This window comes from Saccopteryx bilineata, chromosome 9, assembly GCF_036850765.1.
Source record: "Saccopteryx bilineata isolate mSacBil1 chromosome 9, mSacBil1_pri_phased_curated, whole genome shotgun sequence".
Classification (NCBI taxonomy): Eukaryota; Metazoa; Chordata; class Mammalia; order Chiroptera; family Emballonuridae; genus Saccopteryx; species Saccopteryx bilineata.
This window is the reverse complement of record NC_089498.1, coordinates 80,854,236-80,873,985: the sequence shown is the minus strand read 5'-3', so window position 1 is coordinate 80,873,985 and position 19,750 is coordinate 80,854,236. Positions and strand designations below refer to the sequence as shown.

At 43.1% G+C, this 19,750-nt stretch overlaps 1 protein-coding gene across 2 annotated transcripts in view; it reads left to right on the top strand.

The window, feature by feature from the left end:
• Positions 1-19,750, top strand: part of POLR3A (RNA polymerase III subunit A) — a 48,694-nt gene that overhangs the window by 18,383 nt on the left and 10,561 nt on the right. For both annotated transcript variants that reach the window (XM_066242930.1, XM_066242931.1), the window contains exons 12-21: positions 2,116-2,185; positions 2,603-2,730; positions 2,919-3,057; positions 4,798-4,962; positions 7,993-8,165; positions 10,484-10,595; positions 11,824-11,942; positions 13,544-13,681; positions 15,459-15,629; positions 16,541-16,654. In XM_066242930.1, the coding sequence (XP_066099027.1) occupies positions 2,116-2,185; positions 2,603-2,730; positions 2,919-3,057; positions 4,798-4,962; positions 7,993-8,165; positions 10,484-10,595; positions 11,824-11,942; positions 13,544-13,681; positions 15,459-15,629; positions 16,541-16,654 (1,329 nt within the window). The remainder of the gene's footprint in view (positions 1-2,115; positions 2,186-2,602; positions 2,731-2,918; positions 3,058-4,797; positions 4,963-7,992; positions 8,166-10,483; positions 10,596-11,823; positions 11,943-13,543; positions 13,682-15,458; positions 15,630-16,540; positions 16,655-19,750) is intronic.

Genomic DNA, 19,750 nt, shown 5'->3' with positions numbered 1-19,750 from the left:
TTGATGCTTATTGAGTACTACTGTGTGTCAAGCACTCTTCTAGGAACAGAGCAGTGAATAAAAGTCAGATTCTTGCTTTCATTCCTATCTGAGTAGGGAGAGATGGGGAATAAACAAATACAAAATATGTCAGGTGAGTATAAGTGCTAGGAAGAAAAGGATCAAGCATAAGGAAGAAAGAATGAAGGGGGTTCTCTTTCACATTAGGATAGTCTGGGAAGGCCACTAGAAAGGTAACATGAGCCAAGTTCTGAAAGAAGTGGGAGAATAAGCAGTGGGACTGTCAGCAAAAGAATAATTCAAACAGAAGAGCAGCGGGTGCGAAGGCCCTGTGGTATAATCACACTTGGGGAAACGAGCCTAGCTTGTTTTCTCCTAAGCCTGAATATCTGTAGCAATGGTAATGAGTGCTGTGTTGGGAATTGGTGGGTAATAAAAGAGTACAAGATGGTTGATGGGTGGGTGGTTTATGGAAGATGGATAGCCATGAATGAGTTCTTGTTCTGTGCTCATATACTCAAAGGGTGAATAGATCAGTAGTCATTCATTCTGATGACTCTCTAGAGGAAATAATTAGATTTCCTCTAGAATAAGGAAAGCTTTCTTTTTTATTTTAAGCTCTCTAGAGGAAATAATTAGAGCTGCAAAATAATTTGCAATAATAGAACATAGACAATGTTTATCGATAAGAAATTGGTTATAACAAAACCCTTTGTGGCTCTTTAAAATCATGACATAGTGGTATATGCAGTTGTTTAGTAAATATTGTAGATGTTTATATGTATATGAAACTTCATAACAAAGAAATTGGAAGCATTATATACCAAATCTTAAAGCAGTGGTTTTAGGGGTTTTTTCCCTATAATGGATATGTTATTTTTGTAATTAAAAGGAATGTTTGGAATGTTATTAGTGATAATAGCTATCAGCTTCAGCCAAGCACACTTTGCCATTGACTTTGCTATTATAGCTCCATTTTATTAGACATTTTATGATAACATATTTCATGGATTACAAATGAAAACAGTAAAAACAGTCTTCAAGAATGTTGGGTAGAGAGGTCACCTGTTCGGATCCCTGGGCTTGCCTGGTCAAGGCACATATGGGAGTTGATGCTTCCTGCTCTTTCCCCCTTCTCTCTCTCACTCACCCTCCCTCCCTCCCTCCCTAAAAATGAGTAAGTAAAATAAAAATAAAAATTTTTTTAATATTAAAAACAAAAACAATGTTGGGTAGAAGAGTCTGTTGTTACTATCTGGACAAATCCACTCAATTTCCTGTGAGAAGCTCACCTGCTGTGCTGATTCACCAGTCCTGTTTCAGTGGAGGAAGTTGGGCCCTAGCTTGAATGTGGCCCTAGTTACCCAGGACTTATCTCCAAAATATGCACATCTCAGGTTCATGCAGTCTGCTCCCACCCCAGGGTGCTCGCTGCTCTACTCCAGATAATTGCCTTAACCAGAGTGAACAGCTGTCTCCTGCCCAGTTGAAAGATCACTACTACAGGTGATAGCTCAGAAGAAGGCAGAGACGGGTCTTTGCCTTTCAGCCCGGGCATGGAGGCCCAGAATACCCACAAGTGCGTCTGAGCACCTCCGCACCAAGTGTTGAGCAGATGCGCTCTGACACACGGAGATGTCTTTAAATTTACCTGGGCCCTGAGCATCCTTCTTTGCTCAATGTGGCACTCATTAAATTTTAGTTGAATCCTATTGCTAAATTGTTAGTTGTTAGAACTAAATGTCAAGAGAAATTTAACACTTCTGCCATCGTCGGGGACAAGTGTGGAATTGGTTCACTTCCACACTTAGATAACATAGAAGTGAACTATCTTTGGAGAAGTGAATTTATTAATAACAATAAAGTCTTGGATAATTGAATTTTTTATAGGAGTCTAAAACATCTTCACTCGGTATTTTATTTTAGTGCTGCTAGGAACTTCTGAGGTCTGTCTTGCTGGGGTTTCTTCTCTCCCCTCAACAGAGGAAGCAACTGGAAATTAGTGACAAAGAGGGGACTAAGGCTCTGGCTTCCTTTCTCATCCTGGGTGTGCAGGTCTTTGGACTGTACATGTCTGCAGAACGGCTAACTTACTGTATTCCTTTTTCTTTTCAGACTAAAGCAAATCTTGTAACTCCAAGGAATGGAGAACCACTAATTGCTGCTATTCAGGATTTTCTAACAGGTGAGTTTGTGAAAGTCACTTGAAAGGAGACTTTGGAACACAGTGATTCTCATTCACAGTGGTTTTATGTGGTAATGTGGAAAGCTGTTTAGTGCCTTTTTTAATTCTGTTGTTTACTAAGTTTAACTGTGAACCTATTTGAGAAGTTTTATATTGATTGATTATTAATTGAATCATAAGCATTTATTGAGCTCTTACTGTAGACAGAAATTGTTTTACTCACTAAGGATACAGGAGTGTGTAAATCCAAGTCCTTTTACTTGTGGAGCTTAGATTCTCGCTGGAGAAGAGAGCCAATAAGCAGCCCTAGGTTTTGTCACATTTTAGTAGTAGTATGTATGTATTTTAAAGTTGAAATGTGATTTCCTCTCAGTTTCATCTTTGTGTGTCTGTGTATGTATTTCTTTACATTTTTAGGTGCCTATCTCCTCACACTTAAAGACACGTTCTTTGACCGAGCCAAGGCTTGCCAAATCATTGCTTCAATATTGGTTGGCAAGGATGAGAAAATTAAAGTTCGCCTCCCACCTCCTACAATATTAAAGGTTTGTGCAGGAGCTGTGTGTGTGTGTATACAGGTCTGTGTCCATCCATCTGTCCATCCTCATATACCCAAATGCATGTACCCATGATGGTGCTTGTTTACATGTGATCACTGCAGTCTCATATTTGCTTGAAAGGTAGTTGAGACAAGACTTGACCAGTGATGCTCTGGCTCCTTCTCCTCCTCCAGCCTGTCACCCTTTGGACAGGAAAGCAGATCTTCAGCATCATTCTCAGACCTAGTGATGACAACCCAGTGAGGGCCAACCTTCGAACCAAGGGCAAGCAGTACTGCGGGAGAGGAGAAGATCTCTGTGTCAATGATTCCTGTGAGTTATACTTATGGGAGGGGGAGGGGTGTCAGAAAAGCAAGATATCAATAACGTTCACAAGCTCGATGTTTCTCTAAGGCCTTAGCCTTAGGCAGGAAGTTTGTTCTTCAGGGAATTGTGGCTGATGTTTCTCCTCTCAGAAGTGATTTTCCATTTCTCTAGAAGCAGAGATCCTATAGACACGTGATCCGGCAATTAGAATGTTCTTTTCAAAGGTGTTTAGTCTTAAGTGGTTAGTTTCTGTCTTTTTTGTTTTTTGTATTTTTTGGTAGCTTTTATCACTTAATGCAGTTTCTTTTATTTTCCTTTTTTGTTTTTTGGAGTTTTTTTATTTTTCATCAACAAGGGTTTCATTACTTAAGGCATATAATTTATAATTTTATGTCCAAAAATGTGTTTATTGACTATTAAGTATGACTAAAATCTATAACGAAAAAGACCAGTTTTGTTACCTGCCTCACTTGGTCAGTGAATTTTCTGATAACATAAACATCAGCTGAAACAGTGGGAGTGTTTAAGTATAAGCCAACTGAGTCATCTAGGCCAGTGGTTTTTAACCTTGTTACACTTGGAGACTAGTGAAAATAGGAGAGTTATTTCAGGGACCACTAAGGTAGAAATTACCCTGAGCATAAGCAAATTCAACTAAGATATTGGGTCTACAATCTTCATACAATATCAGGGTGGTTAACTTTTGCAGACCAGCAAAAAATTTCTGGTCGACTGGTTCATGGACCAACGGTTGAAAACCACTGATCTAGACTCGTTTCACCCAGAGTGTGGTCCACAGACTGATGTCATTGCGCCAGCATTTACTGTCTGCCATGAGCTCCTGAGGTCATCACAGACTGACAACAGGAGTGGGCTTTGCTAGCGAGGCCTTGTGATAGGAAGTGGATCTTTAGAACTCTATACTGAAGAACTGTAGAGTCTCTGTAAAGGCCAAGGTTTATGTCTTGTAATGAAGATGAAATGTTTCAAAGAGCATTCTTTTTCCCAGGTTTATAACCATTCCTTTGAAAAATACACTGGTTTTGTTGTTGTTGTTTTTAGATATTTTGGATTTTCTTAGATTTGTTTTCTTTCTAGATAAGAATTTTATTTTTTTATTGGATAGACTCTTCATGATGGTGCTACTGTTAGTTTTCAATATCTTAGGTGAATAACATAGTGCTTTGCACTTTGGTTATAAAATACTTTGCTGTACATGATCTCATTGATATGAGCCCAAAGCATCCCCATGAAATAAAGATGGCAAGTGCTTGATGTTGTCATTCACAGTTCACAGATGAAGAGGAGGATCAACCAGGACATTTCAGAGTTAGGACTCTAACTAATTGGATCTTTCATTATTTTTTTTAATAAATTTTTTATTTATTGATTGATTTTAGAGAGAGAGAGAGAAACATTGATTTGTTATTCCACTTATTTAGGCATTTGTCAGTTGATTCTTGTATGTGCCCTGATTGGGGATCAGACCCACAACCCACAACCTTGGCATACTGAGTTGATGTTCTAACCAACTGAGCTACCCAGTCAGGGCCTTTTCCTGCTTTTTAAAAGTTGCTAGATTTATTTTTTTTCCCCCTCTCAAAGGAACAATTAAACTGAATTCCTGTTTGTTCTGCTTTATTTTTAATATGGGAATGAATTTTCTCAACTACCTTAAATTCTTTGAGGATGAGGCTAAGTATATTAATTGATTGTTTAAATGCATAATCGTTATTACCCTTCCAGACGTCACTATCCAGAACAGTGAGTTGATGAGTGGCAGCATGGACAAAGGAACACTGGGGTCAGGATCCAAGAACAATATTTTTTACATTTTGCTGCGAGACTGGGGGCAGAATGAAGCGGCCGATGCCATGTCACGGCTTGCCAGGCTGGCTCCTGTGTACCTCTGTGAGTATCTTGGCATCCTCATTTTATTGCTCTATTTGTTGAGATTTTAGGGGTTTCTTCTGCTATTGTTTCATTCTCCCTTTCCCACCCCACACACATACACAAAGAGAAAAGGACACTTAGTCCAGTGTAAACATTTATGCTTTCCTTACTGAAATTAATGCAATACTGAATAATTTGGCTGCAGATCTGAATTTGCCTTTCAGTCTCTTCAAACTCTAGAGTGGCTCCCTGTTGCCTCTCAGATAGGGTTGTGTTACATAAAGAGCCCTTGAGGGTTGCTTCCAAGGCCCTTGCACTCACTATAGCCCTCTGGGCTTTCTGTGATTTAGCCCTACTAGATTACTCAGTATTTCCCTGCTATCTTTGCACTGTGATGTTTCCTTTATTTACTCATGGTTTGAGCATGCCATGGGTCAAGAGATTCTTTTTTTTAATTATTTTTTATTGGCTTTATTGAGCCATTCTTTTTTTTTTAATTTAATTTTATTTTTTTACAGGGACAGAGAGATAGTCAGAGAGAGGGATAGACAGGGACAGATAGACAGGAATGGAGAGAGATGAGAAGCATCAATCATCATTCTTTCATTGCGACACCCCAGTTGTCCATTGATTGCTTTCTCATATGTGCCTTGACCGCGGGCCTTCAGCAGACCGAGTAACCCTTTGCTCAAGCCAGCGACCTTGGGTCCAAGCTGGTGAGCTTTTTGTTCAAACCATATGAGCCCATGCTCAAGCTGGTGACCTCGGGGTCTCAAACCTGGGTCTTCTGCATCCCAGTCCGACACTCTATCCACTGCACCACCGCCTGGTCAGGCAAGAGATTCTTGTTGCCCAAAAATATTTTTCATATACTTTTATACCTGATTGATTCTTTGGCTGGCTAGATATAGACTTCTCGATTGAAAATTACTTCCGTCAGAATTTTGAAGCTATTGTCCTATTTTTTTCTAGCTTTCAGGGTTGCTGTTAAAGTGTATTTTCATTCTTATTTCCAAGTTTATGTATTTGAATTGTCTTTTTATTCTGAAAGCTTTAAGAATCCTGTCTTTGTTTTTGGCACCCTGAATGTTCACAGTGGTATATCTTTGACATGGGTGTTCTAAAATTCATTGTGCTCACCACTCTGTAAACTCTTAATCTGCAACTGTGTGTCCTTCGGGTCCAGAAGTTTTCTTCTATTATTTTTCCAATAACTTTCTCTTCTTTATTTCCTCTGGTCTTTCTTTATAGAATTCTTTTTTTTTAGTTGTTTGTTTAGCAAGAAAGTAAGAGAGGCATGGACAGACAGACAAGGGAGAGAGATAAGAAGCATCAACTCTCTGTTGTAGCACTTTTGTTGTTCATTGATTGCTTCTCATATGTGCTTGGACCCAGGGGCTCCAGCCAAGCCAGTGACCACTTGCTTACCTGGGCTCAAGCCAGCTTCCTTGGGCTTCAAGCCAGCGATCATGGAGTCATGTCTATGATCCCATGCTCAAGCCAATGAGCCACTACTCAAGCCAAATAATCCCACGCTCATGCCAGATGATCCCACACTCAAGCCGGCAACTTCAGGGTTTTGAACCTCAATCCTCAGCATCCCAGTTGGACACTCTATCCACTGAGGCACTGCCTGGTCAGGCATCTTTTTGGAATTTTTGTTAACTGCCTATTAGAGTTCCTGGATTGACTCTTATTATCTTCTTTTCCTTGTCCATTTTTTTGTTTGTTTGTTTCAGGATTTGTATTATCTTTTAATACTTCTATTGATTTAAACATCTTTTCACTATCATATATTTACTTTCCAGCCACTGTTCTTATCCATAGTTAGTTATTTACTTCCTTTTCCTTTTTTTCTAAGACTTCCTGTTCTTGCTCCCCAGAAATATCTTCTCTGTCGGTCTGAGAGAATATCACTCAGTTTTATTTTATTTGCTCCTTGAATATTGTCTTTTTTCTGCATGTTTCTTGTCTTCTGTCTTTTGTGGTAAAGATTTTCCTCAAATATCTGGTTCCCTGGCTATCATTGCTATTTTCTGAGTGAGGCACTAAAACACTGATTGAAAATGGAGCTGGTTGGTTGATAGACCTCTGGGTTTCTTACTGAGCTGGAAACCAGTTTTTGATTGTGGAACTACCCAGTCTCCCTATCAGTACTGCTTTTCTCCAAAGAGACGTGGTTTCTCCAGAGATATACTTCAGTCTCACCCTCCTTACCAAGGATGGAGACCTGGCTGCCAGGATTCTGGGAGCTGGATAGGGAGAGAGGCCAAGGACTCTTTAGTTGTGGAATATGAAGACTTTCCCTCAGTGGCTGATTTTCAGTCATCCCCATCTGTCTGCACCTTAGTAACCCCCAACCCAGAGTCTCGACATCCATTTATTGGGTAGTAAACCCCAGTCTCCCACAGGGGTAAGGAAGGGCCTGGGGCCTGTTTTTTATGCAGACTTTACACTGGGTTTCTGTTTTCAGCACATACACCGTCACCTGCAGAACCTGGTGATCTAGCCTCTGCGCCTTTCTGTTGGTCCTCATTTCCATAGCCACCTTAGGCATCTTATTCCCCACTTCTCATCTGCTCACTTTCTACATATATAAGGGTTAGGTTTATTGATGGGGCATAGTTCCATCAAGGAGGAGTTTACATTTGTTTCTTAGTCTCTGTGTTCTGGAATTATTTTTTGAAGAGAGCCAGGATTTGGGGGTGTGGGAAAGAATCTAGGTCCCTGTGATGCTGCCTTAGAACCAGAAGTCAGTTGCTCACTTTCCATAGCTGGCTCTTTCAGCTTGCTCTCCAGTATTAAGGGCAGTCTGCTTTTATATTATTGTTAGTTGGGATATCACCGTCCTCCCCACTAAGCTGTAAGGTCTCAGAGAGGAGATAGTTAGTTTTAGTCGTGTTTGTGTAACTCCCTAGGGGCTAATACAGTATATTTAAATTTAATTGAATTATGGCAAATTCTCTGAAGGTATCAACTTGTTTCCACAAAACATTGACTGGCATCCATGACTCTCTCTTTCTGCTTTATTTACCAACTTTTCTATAGCAAACCGTGGGTTCTCAATTGGGATTGGTGATGTCACACCAGGTCAAGGGCTGCTAAAGGCCAAGTATGAGCTGCTGAATGCTGGCTACAAAAAATGTGATGAGTATATCGAAGCCCTGAACACAGGCAAGCTGCAGCAGCAGCCTGGTTGCACCGCTGAGGAGACCCTGGAGGTGAGTGCGCTTTGTGTCCGTCAGTTCAGCCCCTTTGTGCTCACAGGGTTGTGCAGTGAGCCTTAAGGAGAAGGGAAGTAAAGGCAGTGGCTTCAGTCTCGTCTTGGCCCTGTGCTGCTTGTGCCTGTCCTTGTTTGTCTAAGAGGGAGGGCCTTCAACAAGTCCCTTACATCCCTTTCAGCTGTCGCATTCTAAGTGGTGGAAACAGCCCTTGCTCTTCATGTGGCCACACGGGACTGCCCTTGATCCCACAACATGCTTGGCCCTTATGGAGCTGGTACTTAAGTGCTTCTGCCCTTTCTATTTTTGACACCGTTTGACTAGAGCTGGTGCCACAGCTGTTTAAGTGGATGATGTTTGAAAGATACTTGGGTACAGAAGATGGAAAATTCATGTCGAGAGTCATATCCCGAAAAATTTCAAACTAGGTTAGCTGAGAACAGGAGCAGCACATGTCAGAATCAGTTGCTCCATCCTTTGGGAGCCCTGCATTTCCCCTAGAGCAGCCTGGGTCAGCAGTCTGACTGTACTGGTGACAGTCCTCCTCTGCTTCCCCAGGAGCCTTGGTCTCAGAGCTTTGACCTACCTAAGTACGGAAGAAAGGCTCTTTAAGCAGTAAGAAATTTTCTGATGAAGTGAATATTTTATTAGAGAGAAAGAGAGACACAAAAACATCGATCTGTTCCTGTATGTGCTCTGACCAGGGATCAAACTGGCAACCTTTGTGCTTATAGACTGCTTTAACCAACAGAGCTATCGGCCAGACTAGAAGTGAATTTTTTTTTTTTTTTTTTTTTTTTTTGCATTTTTCTGAAGCTGGAAACAGGGAGAGACAGTCAGACAGACTCCCGCATGCGCCCGACCGGGATCCACCCGGCACACCCACCAGGGGGCGATGCTCTGCCCATCCTGGGCATCGCCATGTTGCGACCAGAGCCACTCTAGCGTCTGAGGCAGAGGCCACAGAGCCAACCCCAGCGCCCGGGCCATCCTTGCTCCAATGGAGCCTTGGCTGCAGGAGGGGAAGAGAGAGACAGAGAGGAAGGCGCGGCGGAGGGGTGGAGAAGCAAATGGGCGCTTCTCCTATGTGCCCTGGCCGGGAATCGAACCCGGGTCCTCCGCACGCTAGGCCGACGCTCTACCGCTGAGCCAACCGGCCAGGGCCTTATTATTTTTTTTAATGAGAGGAGGGGAGCTAGTGAGACAGACTCCCACCTGTTCCGCAACTGGGATCCACCTGGCAAACCCCGTCTAGGGCCAATGCTTGAATCAGCTAAGCTGTTTTTAGTGTCTGGTGCTGATGCTTGGACCTACTGAGCCACTGGCTGTGGGGGAGGAATAGAAAGAGGCAGAGGAGAAGGAGCAGGAAAGAAGCAGATAGTTGATTCTTCTGTGTGCCCTGACCAGGAACTGAACCTGGGTCTATCCACTAAGCCAACTGACCCGGGCCAGAAGTGAATTGTAAAGCATAGTTGTGTGAGATATTTACCTTTATTAGCTCTTTCTTTTTTTTTTTAATTGATTTTAGAGAGACAAATTAAGGGGGTCAGGAGGAAACATTCATTTATTGTTTCACTTAGTTGTTCATTCAGTGGTCGTTTCCCGCATGTGCCCTGACTGAAGATAGAGCCCAAAACCTTCTTGTTCTGGGATGACACTCTGACTGAGCAAACCGGCCAGGTCCTTTAGTTCAGTCTTTATGCACTTAAGTCTTAAAGACAGAGGGAGAAAGAAATGGATGTTTCTCACCTAGAAAATTACTTGAGGCCTCGACAGCACTCATATTTAATGGAACCACAACTTCTAAATTCGGCATCGTAAGTTGTGAGTTAAGGAGTGATGATATGGCTGAGTTCAGGGACTAGAATATTCCTGTAGAGTCACTTCATCACACAGTTAACTTGGGGAAGTTAAATGTGTTCTTGGCAAGAAAAAATACACAAATGTTATAAATAGTACAAGTGCTGTCTTACACTTTATACTTAGGTATGTATGTGTATCCATAGCAATATAGGTACAGATATTTTGTTGTATAGGTTGCTGTATACAAAGCCATGTGCATTCAATAGTACTGCCATTTAAAGTATTCAAGGTTTTGTTACTAATCACTTACCTTACACACTGATTTTGGAACCTTATGGAAGATGTTGGTCTGTATATATTGGTCATCCTGGTCTTCTAAGGCACTGAAACCTCTATCTTTTGGCATTCTGACATCTTGCTTAAATTTTTTCAAAGTCCCTTAAAGTTAGACTGTACATTTGAGATCAGCAGAGCCAGTGAGGGTAACCCCACCACACTCTCCCCTTCTGCCCCAGGCCCTGATCCTGAAGGAGCTGTCAGTGATCCGGGACCACGCCGGCAGCGCCTGCCTCCGGGAGCTGGACAAAAGCAACAGCCCCCTGACCATGGCCCTGTGTGGCTCCAAAGGTGAGTGTGCTCTCTGGCTGCTGCCGTCACTGTATTCTCCCTGCGGGCTGGCTGGTTTATTCTGGAAAATGTAAGTCATAAATAACTTCAGACTGCCCTTTGTTTATAAAAATAGGGCTTTTTAAATCATTTACAGTTGACCCTTGACCAACAGGAGTTTGAATTGCGTGGGTTCCTTATATGCTATAATTTTTTAATCCACTGCACTTCCAGCCCGCAGTTGGGAATCCACGTATATGGAGGCTGACTTACATTACATGTGGGTTTTTTACTGTGTGGGCAGCTGGATCCCCAACCCTCCCATTCAAGGGTCAGCTGTACATAAAAAAAGGATTATTTGCATTTTGAGGAATTTAACTCTTCTAGAAGAACTTACTGGTAATGAATGTGGGTTTCTGAGTTTGAAGGTATTTTGAGCAGCTTTTTAAAACAACTTCTTTTAAAAGCTAGGGATTTTTAAAATAATGCACAATGGCCTGACCTGTGGTGGCGCAGTGGATAAAGCGTCAACCTGGAAATGCTGAGATCGCCGGTTCAAAACCCTGGGCTTGCCTGGTCAAGGCACATATGGGAGTTGATGCTTCCAGCTCCTCCCCCCTTCTCTCTCTCTGTCTCTCTCTCTCTGTCTCTCTCTCTCTCTCTCTCTCTGTCTCTCCCTCTCCTCTCTAAAATGAATAAATAAAAATAAATAAATAAAAAATTTTTTAAAAAAAGAACAGTTATTAAAAGAAAAAAAAAGAAAAAAATAAAATAAAATAATGCACAATATTTAGTGATGAGGCAAAAAACTTTAATTTCATACTCATCCAGGACATTGAAGCATTAGGTTTCATGATGCTGTGCTCAAATTCAGAACCCCTGTGCTTCTCCTGTATCTGTACATTGTTTACAGATAAAGTTCACCTCTTTTACTTTTGCTCCTGGTACATAGCCACACTTAGCCATTCCCGTGTCTTTGTTTCCTGCTCTTCCACCCATATCGGAATTCCTCCCTCCACCTCTGTTTATGCCAGAAAGCTGGCCCTTGGTGCTTCCCGAAGGTGCACCAGAAGTCTTTCCCCTGCCCAGAAGTGCTCGTTTGCTCCCTCCTGCCTTTCTTGTGTGACAGAGCTCTGCCCTGGACCGTGCACTGACTAGGGATAAGAGGCTGTGCTGGGTTGTGGTCCTGTTTCATTCCACAAGTCTGCTCGCACTTCAGTTCATGTTATTTCCTCATCTGTTTCCCCAGGTTCCTTCATTAACATATCACAGATGATTGCTTGTGTGGGACAGCAAGCCATCAGTGGCTCCCGAGTGCCAGATGGCTTTGAAAACAGGTCCTTACCTCACTTTGAGAAACACTCAAAGGTAAGCTGTGGTGGATCAGGCAGAACTTTGAAGGACGACATCAGGAGTGCAGAAAAGAGTAATTGAAGCTCTGTGGCTGCCACCCAAACGGCTCCAGGAGGTGTTGTGTACAGGCGGGCGCTGCTCGGGATTGGCACTCCCTCTTCAGCCTGGACTGAGTCGTGTAGAAGGAGCCTCGTTAAATTCAGAGCTATAAATTTTGGACAATGCCCCCTTGTATATTTTCTCTCCAGAAGGATTTCAGGTTCCCATCCAACTTAAGTAATTAAAGTGAATGCTTAAATTATATATACATTCAACCTATATAAGGATACTAAAATAGCGATAGTATAAACCACACTAGAACAACCAGGAAATTTCAGGTTCTCTGGAATTCTCAGACTCATCTTCTAAATGACTTCTCTGAATTCTAGTTTGGGCACTAGTGTAAGCAGAGAGGGACAGGCGTGTGTTGAGGATGTTCTGGAATCCAAGGGCAGACAACTAATAAGTCTGTAGTTAAGGAACTTAAAGTAGATTTAGTCACACAGTAAATTCTGGGTTTGGAGTCAGCTCCTACTCCCATTAAGGCCCAGCTGCCCCAACTGCTCCTTCCTCATGGAACCGCCATAGGTCTGTTCATCCCCTCTGTACTGAGACACGTGGGGATTCTCTGTATCAGGTAGCCCCAGAGCCAATTCAGGTCCTCGGCCCACGGTCAGAGTTCATGGAAGTCAGGCAGATGAGCAGTCATTGAAATGGCACCTGCCTGTGCTTGTCAGGCTCAGAGCTGTACGGCAGCCTAATTTAAAGAGGAGAGGCCAGGGCATCCAGACTGCTCCGTCCCTGACCCTGGGCTAGATTAGACTTCAGGGTATCTGTGCTTGCCTAGAAATAGCTGTGTACACCAGCTGCCCTTAAGCAAAGTCAGGAAGCAGCAGGTTGGTCTGTTTGTCAAGATTGTCCTGTGGTGAACATAGACCAATCAAGTTCTACAACCATTTGGCCATTTCACATGGCATTTTATATACTTACATATTTTTTACAGTGTTATTGAAATACGTTTTATGTGACATAGTCACCCATTCAATGTGTATAGTTCGGTGACTTAGTATGTTTACATAGTTGTGTGAGCATCACTATGGTGGTAAACATTTACAGCACCCCACAATGAAACCTTATAAACATTAGCAACATGTGCTTATATGGTGGAGGTGGGCAGCCTGGCCCACAGGGAAGATGTCTTTAGGGAGACATCGTTTCCCAGGGCATGGGCAGGCTGCTGCAGTCAGTGGCTGCCCTCTGGGGTCCTTGACTGACTGCCTTTCTATGGACAGCAGCCTGGGCTTTGGTTTCCCTCTCCTGAGCCACTTGCCTGCCACTGGCACCGGCACCAGCCCTGGCTGGGACCTCTCCTTCCTTGTCTCTGGAAAGGATGAGTTGTGCCAAATTTATTCTCCTTTAGGAAAGCGTATGTAAAACCTGCCATGTCATGAGAGTGCACTAACCAGGTATTAATAGCTGGAACGTATGGCATTTTCTGATGTGAATGGGTTTTAGAATGATGGACCTTGAACTTTTTTTGTTTGTTTAATTTTTTTTTTTTTTTTACATGTCTTTAGCTCCCAGCTGCCAAAGGCTTTGTGGCTAATAGCTTTTATTCCGGTTTGACACCAACTGAGTTTTTCTTCCACACAATGGCTGGCCGGGAAGGTCTAGTGGACACAGCCGTGAAGACAGCTGAAACAGGATACATGCAGGTAACCTGAACAAATGTAGGCCATTAGCAGTGGAGTCGCTCAGGGCTCAGAGGGTTTTTATTACTGAGTGTTTACACATTTGTACATGAGCTAAAGTTGATCTGGTCTTGATATTTAAAAGAAAAAATTAAGAAACATAGGTGCCCTGGAAATAACAGAAAAGGGTAATATTAATGTTCCAAATCCTATGTACCCCGAATGGTCTCCAGACCGGGGCCACAGACGCCAAGGCTCTGTTAGAGGAGAATGTGGGCTGGAGGTGCATCTTGGGACCACCAGGGAGCCTCACTGAGCCTCTGTTTCCTAATGCATGAGAATGGGCATGACAGTGCATGCCTTCTATTTTTTGAGAGGACTCTGCTTTTCACTTTACAGCTGTTTACATAACTCATTATTAGCATCATTCTAATTGGCTCTAAGAACCTATTTTGGCTCTGGCAGAAGGGCCTGGAGAGTAGGCTCCCACTGTGTGTACAGTTCTAGGATAATAGACTCAGGGACAGGGCTACGCCAGAGGGTTTCCGTGCCTGTACTCCTCAGACTGCACAAAGGTACCTCTAATGGCAAAGGGGTGGAAATACACTCCTACTTTGTTCTTCCAAAAGACCACAAGCAAAGAATTTTTTTTCAGTCTGATTTTTATTTCTGTATGCTCCATTGTGTGTGTGTGTGTGTATAAATACATATATATACATATATAAACACCAAGTAAAATTAATACTCCAAGTTGCTGGACCATGAACTTGCTGTAGCTTTGTGTCCCTCTCTGCCGCTCTGGATCCCAGTTTGGGAAGCATGGTCCTTTGGACATGGGAAACCAGGATCGATAATGTGAAGATGTGAATGAGTAGGCCGCAACAAACAAGGCCGATGTCGGGGCGTAATGGACTCGAGTCAGTAGACACCCATCTCTGTAGCCCCGTCTGTGCCTCCTGTGTCATTACTGATGTGTCTTTCTTAATCATCTTTTGATGGGAAATTGCCCTTCAGTTTGGAGTGTGTTGCTTTTGTCAGAAACCCAACAGACAGTAAAATGCTTTACCACGCTTGCCAGAATGTCTTCTGACTTTATTTTTTGTCTTTACATTCTGAAGTGGAGTACAACTTTCCCAGAGCAGTGTGTTAATGTAGAACAAATTAGTTCTGACATGAGGGATTTTTGTTTTGAAATTGCCGAGAGGAAGGTTTCTTTCTCTTCAGTTCACTGGGCCAACGTCACATCGCCGGCTAGAGTATGTTCTGCTGGGAAAAGGCTTTCCCTGAGCAGGTTTGAGAAGTGGCCACTGCCTGCTGGTTCAGACACAATGCTGTCCCTGCTCTCGCTTTCCCCTGTGTCCCAGAACAGAGTCTGCACCTGATCCTCTGTAATTCATATTGAAGTCCACAAGGGTCCTAGACTAAGTTGTGTTTAGAAATGCAAAGTTATTACATTAATTTATACCTTAGGGAGAAGAAGAGGGAAGGCAAAGCAGGCTAGGAAAACAGTGCGTATTTCTTTGGGGTTGATGTGATATAAATTGCATGTATTCTAAAACACATTAAAGTGCTGGAGGTTGGAGTATATTCTAAATCTCACTGGACAGGCTAGTTCGGCCCTTTTGGCCTTACTTGTTCTTGGGATCAGGGGAATCTTTAAAAGAGATTTTTAATAAAATGTTTTTATGTGATTAAAGGGCTAGTAACCTTGGAACTTAGAGTTGCAAATCTCATTCTCTGCACATGGGACTAGCCTTCCCAAAGCTGCTGGGCTTGGTTTCCTCTGCTTCTTTCCCGTTAGAGAAGACTCGTGAAGTCCCTCGAAGATCTCTGTTCACAGTATGACCTGACGGTCCGAAGCTCCACGGGCGACATCATCCAGTTCATTTACGGGGGGGACGGCTTAGACCCCGCAGCCATGGAGGGGAAAGATGAGCCCTTGGAGTTTAAAAGGGTTCTGGACAACATCAAAGTAAGATTTCTTATTATATCTGGGGTTAGAGTGTTTCTGAGGACATTTCTTCAGAATGGAGGTATCCTTTGGAAAATCACACACCCTTAATGCTTACTGGTACCTACCCAACTACTGGCTTAGTGTTTTCCTTTTTCTGTTCCTCTGAATCATTTTCCCAAATATTAAAGGAAACATTTTCTCAATTTCAAAGTCTAGTATTAGTAGTGATCAAATGCCAGTAGAAGAGGGCTTTGGTTGCTGTGTAACAGGCCAGTGTTCTAAGTCACGGGTGTTGAAAAGCAGGCACTTTTCACATATTTTAACTGGGGGTGTAATTTAGAAACACCTGTTTGGAAGGTAGTTTGACAGTATTGATCTGAATTTAAACAGGAGTGCCTTGTCACTCCAGAGCTCCAATTACAGGACTCTGCCTCCAGAAGTGACCTAAGTGTGAGAGTGTTTTCCCAGTGTTGTTTACAATAGAGGAAAACTATCAGTGGGGAAGACCCCAGATGTATAAATGGTCTGCCTATGCATCAGGATGACATGGAGCCATCACAGCTTTGGGGAAATTCCATGAGTTTAAGGGTGGAAGAATATTTTCACTCTTAAAGTATTTGGGGTATTTGTGTGTTTTTTAAACAACAGTTTGCACTTTTAATGAAAATCTGTGTTTGGGCAAAGTTTGAGGAGTAATGAAACAAAACCCACTGGCCAACCCAGAATTCTTCTGTAAGTTTCCCTGTATCAGTTTTTCCTTTTATATTAAAGGTAAAATCTAAGATTCGTTTTGAAGGGAAAAATCATCATGAGTTGCTAAAAGATCACTCTGAGTAAGGTTGTTGTGTCTCTCGTAAGTTCTTGCTTTTGCTGTCACCCCCCTGCTCCATTGCCCCCACACATCATACTGTTTCCTTTTACTACTTGAGGCAGTCTTCCCGTGTCCGAGTGAGCCTGCTCTCAGCAAGAACGAGCTGGTTCTGACCACGGAGTCCATCATGAAGAAGAACGAGTTCCTCTGCTGCCAGGACAGCTTCCTGCAGGTAAGTCCACATGGTAGCTACACTCACCTGCCTCCCACAAGAAATTGTTCGCCAGCTGCCAGCAGGTGAACTTTGTAAGTGTGTTCCTTTGTTAAGAAGTTTAAAAATGGCCTGACCAGGCAGTGGCGCAGTGGATAGAACGTCTGGCTGGGATGCGAAGGACCTAGATTCAAAACCCTGAGGTCGCCGGCTTGAGCGCGGGCTCATCTGGTTTAAGCAAAGCTCACCAGCTTGAACCCAAGGTTGCTGGCTTGAGCAAGGGGTCACTTGGTCTGCTGTAGTCCCCCAGTCAAGGCACATATGAGAAAGTAATCAATGAACAACTAAGGTGTTGCAACAAAAAATTGATGCTTCTCATCTCTCTCCGTGCCTGTCTGTCTGTCCGCACGCACCGGTTCCTCTCTCTGTTATCTTTGTTTCTGTCACAAAAAATAATTTTAAGAATTGCCTCTGTGAAATCTCACCAGCCGCTGTGAAGAATTTATCTCACATCTTTTTTAGTTTATGGCTTTCACGTGTTTTTTCTATTAGAGGAAAAGTGCTTTAGCTGGAAAACTGATTTTTTTAAAAAAACAACTCTACCAAAAATATAAATAAACAATAAAAACGAAAACAACTCTACCGCTCTATACACCCTACAACAACTTTCTTATCCTGTGGACCAGCTCTTCCCTCCATCATTCTGAATCCCACTAATTTTTGTTGGAAGAGGTATTGTTTCAGTACCTTTGACTTTGAATTGCTTTCTTCTACTTTGGTGTGGATCAGAACTCCATGGTATCTGACTTCCTTTTTCTTCCAGGGAACTGTCATCTTAATATCCTCTTAACGTTTTTGTTTGTTTCTTAATGTCACTGACCTGCTCAGGCAGCTCCTTCCTGTTTATAATCATGGTGACAATCAAAAGCAAGGAATACAGAAGCCAGTAAGCGGTAACCTTTGTGTACTGATTGGTGATTCAAATGCAGCAAAAAATAAAATCAGCAGGAATATATCCCTTTCGGTGTATCAGAAATCAAAACCACTTGACCAGGTGGTAGCACCGTGGATAGAGCATCTGCCTGGGATGTTAAGGACCCAGGTTCAAAACCTCAAGGTCACCAGCTTGAGAGTAGCTCATCAGGCTTGCGTGCAGGCTCATCAGCTTGAGCGTGGGATCATACACATGACCCCATGGTCACTACCTTGAGCCAGGGGTCACTGGCTCAGCTAAAGCCCCACCCCCATCAAGGCACGTATGAGAAGCAATCCATGAACAACCAAGGTGCCGCAACTATGACTTGATGCTTCTCATCTCTCTCCCTTCCTGTCTCTCTCTTTTTCTTTCTTTCTCTCTCTAAGAAAAAAGAAATCAAAACATGAAGGGAAAGTCTTTCTTTTATATGTTGAGTTGAATGTGAAAAAGAAATTCTTACAGATTTTAATATTTAAAGTTAAGAGTGCCTTGTTTTATTTTTATAGATTTTTAACAAATTAGGATTGTGATTATTTTTCTACATAGTTATATTTACTTATTTCTTTGTTTATCCTTGAAGACCTTGACTGAGACAGGCTATGAGAAGTGTACCGAGGTGATGCATGTGGCATGGTGTGAGTGTTGGGCACAGGCGGGCCCGTGCGGCGGCTGCATGCGGCACCAGGACAGGGGCCTCGTGTGCCGCAGGCTTGGCTGCCTGCGCCTCACTTTGGACTGGTTCCTCTCTTTCCTCTGACCAGGTTGGCCGGTGGCCTTCTGCCCAGCAGTGTTGATTTAGCCCTCGTTCAGCCGTCACTGTCACACACTGTACAGATCCTGAGGACACAAAGATGACTAAACATGCCCTTGCCCTTCAGTAGCTCACAATCTATGAATTCAGTTTTGCTAAGAGGGTTCAAAATCCACTGGCCAGACAGATTTGTCTGAGCCTCTGAAACTCCCTGGCCCTCACCCGTGCCAGAGGCTGGTGCTGTGCTCACAGATTGCTGTGGCATGAGTGTCACCATTAAACTGGTCAATTGTGTGGTTAATTGCCTGCCATTTGCCGTGTTGTGAGTTTCCTGTAGGATGCATGGGTTGATTCAGCTGAGCTCTTAATAGCCTGTTTCAGTATTCATTTCTTCAAAATGAGCTTTATTTTTTAACCTCCAGAATATCTAACTTTTGTGTTAGGAAAGTCATTCCTTTCAGCAAAGCCACTGGAAGTGGGTCCTTGTGAGTGGCAGCTGAAAGATCTCATTTCCAGTGCCTGAGCTGGGGAATGGCTTTAGGGTGTCCTCTGCTCCTATTTGTGCAGTTCCTCACAGATGAAAGTCCCCTGGGTCTGCTCAGCCATAGGCTCTCGTTCCGGTTTCCGTGCACCAACAAGTGGGGCAGCCTCTTACCACCTGGTGATCAGATGGCAGTGTCTGAGCCAAGAGGGCTTTCATATCAACAGTGCACAAGCAGACTGGGGGCTGGGAATCAGCAGTGTGAAAGAGGCTCTTTACACTGAATGACACAGGAAGAACTAAATGGCAAAGGCTGTTACTGACTGAATATTCCCACTGTGAGGCAGAGCCACGCCAGGAGAGATTGCTTCACCACCTTCCCAGCTCTAGTTTCCTCTCTGGTCTGCACTGACTGACTGCATCTGAAAATGCAGTCTCACACTCGTAATCAGTAAGCAAGCCTGGAGAGTTTCTCTTTAGAAAGATCCTCTTCAGGCCTGGCCTGTGGTGGCACAATGGATAAAGCATTGAGCAGCGATGCTGAGGTCGCTGATTAGAAACCCCAGGCTTACCTGGTCAAGGCACACATGGGAGTTGATGCTTCTTGTTCCTCCCCCCTTCTCTCTCTTTCTCTCTCTCTCTCTCTCTCTCTCTCTCTCTCTCTCTCTCTCTTTTCTCTCTAAAATGAATAAATAAAATTTTTTTTTAAATCCTCAGAATTATCAAGTTCTTGCAAATCAATTAAGGACCTTTCTGCATACAGTGATGGCTGTGGCACAATACACCCCCCAAGTATCTGCACACTTTCCCAATAAGAAGGCAAAGGCCATGTTCATGAACGAGGGATAGTCAAGGGTAGTGGATCCCCCTCCCATGGGGCTGGAAGAACAAATACCTTAGCGTCCTTCC